The following is an 11,661-nucleotide window of genomic DNA, read 5'->3' as shown; positions in this document are numbered from 1 at the left end:
AAAATTCTGTCATCATTTACATAATTAAAATAAATTTACTTATATTTATATTTAATATATTTATTTTTAAGTGCAGGTACATATGATAATAAATTATACTCACAAGGGGCTCAAAATGTATGTATATAATAGTAAAATATGTTTATACAAATATATTAATAATATACAGTAAAAGGCTAGCAAAACTTGCTTTCTGCACCTTTAATAAGCTTTGAATACTAAACTTAATGCCAATCACAACTCATTAATGTCACATGCTTGAAACCAGAAATCAATGAAAGTTCCATTAGATTTCACATTAGTTCTACATATGTTGGCAACTGTTATCATATGCAGTCTTTCATGAACTCTGTTAGGCTAAATTTAATATTAAATAATGTGTAAGTTTCTGTAGCACTGTCAAATAGCTTGTCAAACACTCATGTTGTCAAACAACATTTCCAAATAATCATGTGTCAAATTAAAAAGCCATGAGAGCAGAATCCACTTTTTGAAGGAGTGATAAAATGTTTGCTAAACTTTGGGGTATGTTTTGCATTTGAATAAAACAGTCCTTTGATATGTATGATAATTTGAATTATTAATTATTTAATTGGCACATTAACACATTTTAAGAGTACAATGGTTTCATGACATAGCTTATCAAACCTGGTGAGACCAGTAGGAACACTGCCAATCTTGATGGATCAGGGCTGGGTGCTAATTGGTGGTAAATAGTGAGGCAGAGAGAACGTTCAAACATGGCTAATTATCACCCTTTAAAATAGTTATTTGAGAGTGTTAAGTTTGTCCTGTTGGAAAAATGGCAGTACTTTGGAGTTTCTTGGGAGTTGTTATACTTTGTAGCACTTGTCGTGTATTTGCTGCATATTCACTGGCACAAAGTCAACAAGCCTTCCAGTGGCCAAGGAAACAGTCTTCTTTGAGTTATGTGGCTAAACCGACAGCTCCACAGGCAGATCCTTTTCAGAAGTGTAATGTGGATGACAGTGAGAAAGTGCAGTGTGGAGAGCCTGGCATTTCTTCTGCATACTGTGATGCTATTAACTGCTGTTTTGATGGACAACAATGCTACTATGGCAAAGCAGGTATTTGTAACTTGCAACATCAGAGACTTGGTAATTGCATTGGCGTATCTATAAATGCCAACTAATTATACTCATTTAGAATGTGACAAAACCCTTATGCATACTTGAATGACCTTTTTAGCAGCTTGGTTAATTTTGGAAACAGAAGTGCCTATTTGAAGGGTTTCATTTTTAAGTGCAGTATTCAAGTGAGGAATGTGTTGGTTTCCTTTAAACTGAGCTCTTCCCAATTTAGCTCTGGTAAATCATGGTTCATGTCACGTGAAACCATTATGTCTTGACTAATTTGGGGTCTTCATGATTAAGTACTATCTTTTTGCCAGTGACTGTCCAGTGTACAAGAGATGCGCAGTTTGTAGTTGTGGCAATGAGAGATGCAACCCTTCCAAGGCTGAACTTGGAGTCCATTAGCCTTTTGGGAGGAAGTGATCCTCCTTGTGGTCCTGTTGGCACCACTGTAGCTTTTGCTATCTACCAGTTTCCTGTCACTGCTTGTGGCACCACAATGAAGGTTGGTAACTGACACTTTAGGTAGCACTTACTGTACTCTGCTTGTTAAACTAACTTTAACTTCCTTGCAGATGGATGGTGACTTTCTAGTCTATGAAAACAAAATGACTTCTACCTATGAAGTAGGTGTTGGACCTCTAGGCTCCATCACAAGGGACAGCCATTATGAGTGAGTAATTGTGCCTTTTTTAATTGGTGTCATGACTCTTGGACCGTGTCTTCTGACTTGGGAGTCTTCCCTTTCAGGCTCCTCTTCCAGTGTAGATATTCTGGCACCAGTGTTGAGGCACTGGTTGTTGAAGTCAACACTGTTCCTCCTCCACGTCCTGTGACTGCTCCTGGACCTTTGAGAGTGGAACTTAGACTGGCTAATGGGCAGTGTTTTGCTAAGGGATGTGTGGAAGGTAATGCTTCACTTTATCAAGTCCCTTTGAAACTGAGCTAGATCTGAATGTGTTGTCTGACTTGCGCAGAAGTTCAAGCGTACTCGTCATACTATGGTGATGCTGAGTATCCTGTGACGAAAGTACTGCGGGAGCCGGTCTATGTTGAAGTGCGCATTCTAGGGAGGACTGACCCCAACATTGTTCTGACTTTGGGTCGCTGCTGGGCTACCTCAAACCCTGACCCTCAGAGTCTGCCCCAGTGGGATCTTCTTGTGAGTGGGTAGGTATGTGTGTGGGTTTTTTTTTTTTTTTTTTTTTTTTTTTTTTTTTTTTTTTTTTTTTTTGGGAAAATTGATTTGTTGTCGTGCAGTTGTCCTTACCAGGATGACCATTACCTGACTACACTGATCCCTGTGGATGAATCTTCAGGCCTGCAGTTTCCAACTCACTACAAACGGTTTATACTCAAAATGTTAACGTTTGTGGAACCAACAACTTTTGCTCCCTTGAAGGAGACGGTACTTCTCACTCTTCAAACCTTTTTGTATCTGGCTTGTCTTGGTCTAAAACATGTTCTCTACCAGGTTTTCATTCACTGCAGCACATCAGTTTGTACCCCAACTGCAACGGAATCGTGTTCAGCATTGCAACAGGAGGAGTGAGTGTTCCTTGTATTTAATAGTCTGTGGTGTTCCTGAGCCCCTTTCTGACTTTTCTGTCTCTTACAGAAAGAGATGCTGAGACCCCAGCAGATGGTACTCGAATAGTTGTCTCCAGTAGAAAAGTTATCTTTCACTTCCTCTGACCCATTTTGCAATAAATTGTCTGGATTCTGGATTATTATTATTATTATTATTATTATTATTATTATTATTATTATTATTATTTTTTTTTTTTTACTTCTACCGATCTGCTCAAATGGTAAGGTGTTGTCAAATGCTAATGTGATCTGTTCTTACATCTTGTACACCCTGGAGATGTTTCACTACCAAATATCTGTACAAGATCTGTGACTTTATAATTGATGCTTAGCTCCAATAGATCCCATAAGCTGTGAGTCCAGATCTAAAGTGTTGCAACAAACACCATTTTGTGGACTACCTTCATACCATTAAAGTAAAGTGGCACAAGTGAATACACTTTGCAACACTATTTAAAGGAAAAAATTAAGTTTAAAAATCAATGAGGTGCTTTCTTTAACTTAAAGAGTTGAAATGATAGCTTGTCGTTTCCTCATCCTTAAAGGAGTAATACATCAAACATTTGCATTACCAGACCCTGTTTTGAACTTATCACCTCTGAGGACCTTGATAAATTGTTGATTCAACAGCATGAACACAAAGCACTAGTTCACAATTGCAGTGACTAATTCTTTCATTCCTTCTCAACACATTATTGAAACATCAAATGGCTAATTACAATAGGCTAATGGGAAAAGCTCACAGTTTTGTGAACTGCTTGGGTTGTCCTCTGAGGTATCTGCTGATTGAATCCAGGCACAGTTTAACCATTTTATTTCTAATAACTTGTCTTGCTCCATTGCTCAAGCTGGCTTAATTGTGGCACCCTCAGAACTGCCAGTCAGCAAGCATCTGGTAGCAAAAGTTTTGCTTTCAGATTTTATTCCATTTGTGCTGGTGGCATCTGCCGTGTTATTTGTTGACAAACACCCTGTCATTTGCATGGCAATCCCTTCTTACACTTCTTTTCTTATGTGAAAAGGACGTGAACTCCAGTGGCGGTGCTTTTATTGAACAATCTGTGCCAAATATAGATCATTAAGTCATTCATTAGCCCTCTAGTATTTTCTGCATGATCATCTGATGTTGAGAAACCCTTATGGGAACTATAAAGTTGTATGGTTTCTGGTTGACAAAATTCAGAATTGGCTCCCTTACAATAGGGTGACCAAATGTGCTATTTTCCCAGGACAGGTCCTTGCCAGAATTTCTATATTGCCTAAAATATCCAGGTTTTTGCTTTGGTTTCCTGTTTTCAAACTTAATGAAGATAATGATTGTTTGACCAATAACATGCAGACATTGCTACGTTATCGACCAATCTTGTTGTGTCAGAAGGTGGGATCTACAGAGAATGGTCAAAGCGATGCAGCACTGAGCATACTGATCAGTGTATGATATCAAAGTACCGTGAGAGCGATTCAAAAGTACAAGAAGCCGTCTGCTCACGGTACTTTGTCATACAAAAATTGGTCTGCGCAGCGCAAACAAAGCCAAAACGTGGATATTTTAGGCAATATAGAAATCCTGGCCAGGACATGTCCTGGGAAAATGGCACGTTTGGTCACCCTACCTTACAATGAGTTGGAATTTGAGTTGAATTAGCCACACACCACAGGAAGATGAATTGGAATGACTGTAAGAGGAATCTATCTAGCTGTGTAGCTATCTTTAAAACCAAAAACTCGAAGACTTAAACTTTCAAATTTCAGTTATTATTAATTTGAATCATGGCATCGCAAAGTTCAGCATTCTGCCTGCTAGCTCAATTAAAATTCTAATCCAACGAATTTAAAAGTCATTCTCAATCCAGTTCTGAATGGTGCACAACTGTTGTATACATTAACAGACATGATGATTGAATAAGGTGAGTGTGTCAGCACTTGCAAATGACTGATGTCAAATGTAGGAACTACAAATCATCTAACTCTCTGCTCTTAGTATGAGTCACTTGGGAATTAAGCATAGAATAAAAATATCATAGTTGATGTAGTGCAATAATGAATCTGGGAAACAGGCTACAGAGAGAATTATGAAGGTTAAAGCTGCTGGCAGTTTTTTTTTTTTTTTTTTTTTTTTTTTGATTTCCATTTTTTTTTATGATCCATTGCACATTTGCTTGCAAATATATTTTGTTTCCCAACTTTCTGTGTTAATTGCCATACAGTGTCTTACGAAAACCGTTGCCACTAATCAGTTTAGAAAAGTCATGGAATGTTAAAATATTCATTCGTTATTTATTTGCAAATATGCATTTGCATTTTTATGAACCATTTTTGAGATTTATACATTAGAGTTTGCAGTGTTCTCTATCATTTGGGATCACACATCTGCTCAGAGATATAAATGTGATTGAATAACTGGCTTACCCAGAAAGGCCAGGTTTAAGAAACTTTTAATGGTACCCCTAACGGTGTTATTAGCAAAACACTGGCCGTTTAGAGCATCAGGGGAGCTGAGCCTGCCAGTTCATAACCCGTCTTTTTTAACCTGAACAATAATGTGGTGTTGAAACTGGAACCAATAAAACATTATTAGCTTGCTTGTCAGTGCTAATTGTGTTGCGACTAATTCTGTGATGCGCCAACAGTGTGATATTATACACTGAGGAAATTACCAACAATTAACTGAAGGCAATCCAGGAAGTTAGTTTAAACAAATATTGGTGGAAAAATGCAAAAAGCATTTCAGTTAGATTTGCCTTGACATTTTTCTTTCAGTGCAGCCTTTTTTTTTCTTTTTTTTTTTTGGGTTAGCTGAGGGTTTCCTTGAAATCAAGCATGGAGCATAATGGGGCCTAGATCAAAGGAGTCATAAGGCTCGGCTATAACAGTGGCATGAAAATGGGAATTCGTAAAGAAGCAGACCTCATTATAAACAACCATCCTATCTGTGAAAGTGCTGGGTGGGCTGTAGTCAGTGTGACGCAATACATTGGTGTTCCCCAAAGACATTTGCAGTGCATCAGACTACACGTGACACTGTGCAGTCTTTGCAATAAAACAGATGCAGGACTGTGGCCACTACCATGATGGCCATCTGGCCTAGTCCTATTCTTTGTACTGAGCATATAGACGTTTGTCTCATCCGCATGTGCCAGTTGATCACTACCAAGATGAATGGCAGTGTTAACGGATAGCTTTTTCTAGATAATATAGACCTCCTTGACAAATACAATTTAGCTGGAAAGCTGGTTGTTAATTAAAAGCTTTATGGGAACATCAGCATACCATCATCCTTTAGTGAAGACCAGAAAATACTGGTGACAAGCCGGTCTTTTCAACAGGAGTGTTCTCAATAGTCATGAAAAGCGAAAAGTGAAATAAATGTTGCAATATAGACATGATTGGATGATTAGGTGGCATTGAGAGACTGGACTTTAAAAGCTGCAATGTTTGATCCATGATCTAAGAAAAATGCCATTTACAATGCTCTTTGTAAATTAAATGTCTTCAGTATTATTCAAAGTTTTTCACTCATCACTCCAGCCTATCAGCAAGCCATTTCTCACCATTAAAATGACATCATTTTCTTTGGATTGTTGGAGAGCTGCTTCTACTCAGCTTCTTGAGATAGAGTAACAAAAAGTATTTTCACATTCAGATCTGTTTGTATTATGTCACTGATATGCAGATGTTTGCTTCAAACTAAATTTGTATAATTGCGTTGATAATTGCACAGTGAAAAGCTCCTGTGGGCCACTCTGGAACTCTTGACAACAAATTATTACATGCAGGACTTTAAATAAGTTGCTTTTTGAAAGCTATTAGGCTTTCACTTTTATGTTTGTGGATATCTGACATATCAGGATGATGAATGTGTGAAAATAAACTATTAATTAAGGCACTTTTGATACTTGCTGAACTAGTTTATTTTGACTGTTCAGGGTAATGTGAATCAGTTACTTGGATATGTACACACCAGTGGACAAGGCTACATAAGGGCCATGGTGGCACTGGCCCACTCAGATTGACCGCTGACCCACCCAAACAAATTAGATTTTTTTTTTTTTTTTGGCAAGAAGAAAAATCCTGCATACATGACAATCTCTCAAATACATGAACTTAAGAACTAATATGTGTAAACATGTAAAGTATAAGAAGTAATAAGATCCTGGTGGATGAGCACTAGTCTTCAGTTGGTTCTATTCTATGTTGAAGTGTAAATGTCTTTAAAGTCTTTACTCATCATCCTTACCCACTATAGACAATGTGAAGCTGGCGTCGTACTGTGTTAAATTTCAGGTAACTGTTTTTTTAGACACCATATTTGGAAGATTGCTCTTCCTTTCTGCTAAGGCAGGGTTTGTTTTTTTTTTTTTTCTTTTTTTTTTCATGATTGTGAAAATATAACCATTGTAGGTCATTCCTGCTGCACTGAGAGTTGCCATAGTTGATCACTGTGCAGAGGGAAAACTGGAAAATGTAATACGTTTTGTATTCTTTTGTTTTATAATTAACATTACCTTAGTGAAAATAACTCTCAGAGATGGCTTGTGTGAATTGCATGCAGTTATAATTTTCTAGGGATTTTATTTTGTTGTTGTGTGTTGAAATAAATCTAGAATAACGGTTACTCACCAAATAAGTAAATAAGAAGTTTACCAGTATATTATCGTAAATATTCAGTGATTGGAACTGTTCTGTTTTTGTTTGTAACTATAACAACATCTGCACCTAAACAACAATGCAATCATTGCTTCAGCTGCAGTATTTATTGTGAATTTCAATTTGCTCTATGAACAATATCTTGCAGTATTTGCTTTCATTCATCAGGCAGTACACATTAATGTTATTTTTATTTGGGGAAATTTAAATGAGGTAATCAACATGGTTAGCTCATTAAATCAGTAAGTGTTCAACATGCAATGGTAGTTTGTCTTGTCTCTGTTTCTAAAACCTTATTAGTCTTCATTCTGGTTTGGATTTTCTTTATTTAGCAGTGATGTGGTCAATTCATGTTCCTAATCTCACTATCTACCTGGGTTTAATAAAAATGCATCATAATGTTTTAGAGGCCTCTGACTAAGCTCTTAATGGAGGACGGGTCATCTCAGATTCAGATTTCACTTTTTACCAACACATTTTGTTGGGCAGCTTAAGGACTGGTGGAGGCCTTGAGGTCACATTGTAATTCTGCGAAGTGAAGGTGGTAACAGGGGACCCGGAGGCAGCAGACAGAACTTTCAGCTTGTTAGATTTATTTCTAAATATAGAAGATTATTTTGGGACTTTTTTCATCTTTTTATTGACAGAGACTGTAGACAGGGGATGAGGTATTGAGCACAGATATTTTCAGTCATTTGTTCATTATTTTATTTATTTTTTTATTTTTTTCTCAGTCAGGATTTTCTACATGGGGGGAAATATATTGCTTATTCTCACAGCAACAAACATAAACAATAACCCTCCCAATGCCCCCATTACTTAACAGAATAAGTTACAGTTTTAATCAGTGCAATATCTTGTTTTAAAGCCATAGATTTATATTCTATTTATGGAGTAACCCTGTTTACAAATGTTGCTCTCTGGCTTGAGGATGTACTAAGGATATATTGCATACTGACCTGAAAACACTTAAACCCTTTCGTTATCAGCTTACAATGAGCTCCAACTGTTACCATGGAAATGAGAACTAAACCAAAAGAGCTCAGCTGTGACTTACATCATAAATCACTGCAAATGGCACAGTCAATTTACAGTTTGAAACAGTTTATATATTTGCTGAATATTTTTAAATAAACATGAAATATGCAGTTGTTTAAAAATCAGTGACTAAATGATTTTTGCTCATATTAGGGTAGAGTGGGACAAAACGCACCATTGGGGTTAAAGGCCCCCCTGTTTTTTATTTTTATTTTTCCCCCAAAACAACTACTAGATAAAGTCAGATTTTTTTTAACATTTCACATTAAGTGATCTAAAAAAAAGTTTTAAAGCTTGTTGGGGAACATCACAGTTGTATATGATATGAGAATAGTAAGGCCTGTAGATAGGGAGTATGTGTTATTTAAAAAAAATATTATATTTTCAGAATGAATTTCTTTTTTTTTTTTTTTTAAACCCTAGTTTGTGGTGTAATACTCCCCCATAGGCACTGCTTAATTACTGCAGTTACTCTGTTCTGAATCTGAACATCAAATCCCTTGTTTTACCCTCAGATGTATTCTAACTAGTTGATTGAATAAAAAAATTGAACTTTATATTTAGGGTGCTTTCACACCTGCCTCATTTAGTTTGGTTGAATCTTACCAGAGTTCGTTTCCCCCTTTGGTGCGGTTCATTTGGGAAGGTGTGAAAGCAGCAATCGCACTCGGGTGCACACCAAAAGTGGACCAAACAAGCGTACCGAGACCTGCCTGAAGAGGTGGTCTCGGTACGCTTTCAAACGAACTCTGGAGCGGTTCGTTTGTGGTGAGAACGTGATCCGACCTCAAACAGACCCAACTGCAAAAAGTACTGATCATTTTTGGACTAAACCAGCTGCCGTAGTGATCTGCGCTGTGCATTATGGGATGAGAAAGTGTTTGTTGACAGTTTGCACTTTAGCATGGCAGCTCGTGGATTAATGTACGCCTCCGCTTGAAGTTACGAGCGATGCCCGCTCGCCGTTTGCAGTGCATTAGAACGTTGTTTTCAAGCCGCATCTGCGCTTCATTATAGAAATGTATTGTTTGCATATTGTGGTGTATACAAACAATGTAATAGATTATGGCTAGGGACAAAACCAGCCGCGCAGTCGTCTCTCCATAGCTGTGTTGTCTCCGTGTTGTTTGCTGGCTTTTCCTCTTATGTTGAAATTTTCCCGCACGTAAATTCTGACCAATAGAAAAGGAGTTTAGGAAATACGTCATGGCCAATGAGTGATGTGGATGTTGTCATGTGACTGCATTTTGGTTCGTTTCAACTGGTTCGGACCAAAGCAATCAGTGTGGTGTGAAAAGGAACCAAAAAAGCTGAAAAATGCTACAATGTATAATTGTTTGCCCTTGGTTCGGACCAAATGAACCGAACTAGAAATGTGAAAGCACCCTTAAAAAATACCTCAATTTGCCATCAGGTACCTAATTAGCTAGCCAGTTGGCATCAGCTAACAATATTTTTCAAATAAGCTATTATAATTTTGTAATTCATAATTTCAATAATTTTAATTTTAAGTTGAAACTGTACATACTTTGATTAAGCTGTAAATATATAAACCAAAATGCTTTGTCAGCACATTTTACCCCACCCGTGGGGAAAAACACCCCCTTGGTAAAAATTACATTTTTGTTAAGTCTAATCACATGAAAACTCTGGAAAATTTTCATACTTTGTTTATAATTTATTTCATTGTGACTAAAACTATGACAACTATTCTGGACACAATTAACTACTTTTCACAGAGAAAAATTACACAGTCCTTAAAGGGTTACTCCACCGCAAAATGAAAATTTTGTCATTAATCACTTACCCCCATGTCATTCCAAACCTGTAAAAGCTTTGTTCATCTTCTGAACACAATTTAAGATATTTTGGATGAAAACCGGAAGGCTTGAGACTGTCCCATAGACTGCCAAGTAAGTAACACTGTCAAGGACAAAAAAATTATTAAAAACAAAGAAAACAAAAATAAATACTTCATCAAACAATCAACCTCAACTTTATTAAAGCGAAGAAAAAAAACAAAAAAAACGAAGAAAACAAAAATAATGACTTTATTCAACAATTCCACTCCTCTGTGTCTCCACAAATAAAAAAATCACCATAACAAAAAATCCGAACACAACACAGTCATCTTATCCACCACAAATGTCAGCTGCGCTGCGCTGATGCGCTGTTTTCTTTCAAACCAAAGCGTAAATACACGTAAAAAACATATCCTTGTGGCGCGGCTGGTACAGAAGTGTGTACGCTGCCTACAGCACAGCAGTAATGACTTTATGAACTACTTTACTTCAAAGATCGATACTATTAGAGATAAAATTGTAACCATGCAGCCATCAGCTACAGTATCGCATCAGATAGCATGCTATAGATCACCTGAGGAACAATTCCACTTATTCTCTACTATAGGAGAGGAAGAATTGTATAAATTTTAAATCATCTAAACCAACAACATGTATGTTAGACCCTATTCCATCTAAGCTCCTAAAAGAGGTGCTTCCAGAAGTCATAAATCCGCTTCTTACTATTATTAATTCATCATTGTCATTAGGATATGTCCCCAAAACCTTCAAACTGGTTGTTATTAAACCTCTCATCAAAAAAACACAACTTGACCCCAAAGAACTAGTTAATTACAGACTGATCTCGAATCCCCCTTTTCTGTCCAGGATACTAGAAAAGGTTGTATCCTCACAATTATATTCCTTCTTAGAGAAAAAAAATGGTATCTGTGAGGATTTTCAGTCAGGATTTAGACTGTATCATAGTACTGAGACTGCTCTAATTAGAGTTACAAATTACCTGCTCTTATCATCTGATCATGGTTGTGTCTTTCTATTAGTGCTATTGGATCTTAGCAATGCGTTTCACACTATTGACCACAAAATTCTTTTGCATAGACTAGAAAACTTTGTCGGCATTAATGGAAGTGCATTAGCATGGTTCAAATCATACTTATACGACCGCCATCAATTCGTAGCAGTGAATGAAGAGGTATCATATCGATCACAAGTGCAGTATGGAGTACCTCAAGACTCAGTACTAGGGCCGTTACTCTTCACGCTTTACATGTTACCCTTGGGATATATCATCAGGTGTTAGCTTTCACTGTTATGCTGATGATACTCAGCTCTATATTTCTTTGTGGCCCGGCGAAACATACCAATTTGAAAAACTAGAGGAGTGCATGAAAAAACAGAGGTGTTAATTATAGGACCTAAAAACTCTGCATGTAACAACCTAGAACACTGTCTAAGACTTGATGGCTGCTCTGTCAATTCTTCGCCATCAG

At 37.1% G+C, this 11,661-nt stretch overlaps 1 protein-coding gene across 1 annotated transcript; it reads left to right on the top strand.

The window, feature by feature from the left end:
• The first annotated feature begins 729 nt into the window (after positions 1-729).
• On the top strand, positions 730-2,819 carry LOC109075877 (zona pellucida sperm-binding protein 4-like). The gene is given in 9 exon segments (XM_042764063.1): positions 730-1,088; positions 1,412-1,599; positions 1,670-1,767; positions 1,845-2,002; positions 2,072-2,264; positions 2,355-2,502; positions 2,569-2,621; positions 2,623-2,642; positions 2,713-2,819. Coding segments are annotated over 9 exon segments (1,221 nt in total). The 5' UTR covers positions 730-802; the 3' UTR covers positions 2,790-2,819.
• The last annotated feature ends 8,842 nt before the right edge of the window (positions 2,820-11,661 follow it).

This window comes from Cyprinus carpio, chromosome A9 (assembly GCF_018340385.1).
Source record: "Cyprinus carpio isolate SPL01 chromosome A9, ASM1834038v1, whole genome shotgun sequence".
NCBI lineage: Eukaryota > Metazoa > Chordata > Actinopteri > Cypriniformes > Cyprinidae > Cyprinus > Cyprinus carpio.
The sequence above is the reverse complement of the archived record's forward strand: the minus strand, read 5'-3'. Positions and strand labels throughout refer to the sequence as shown.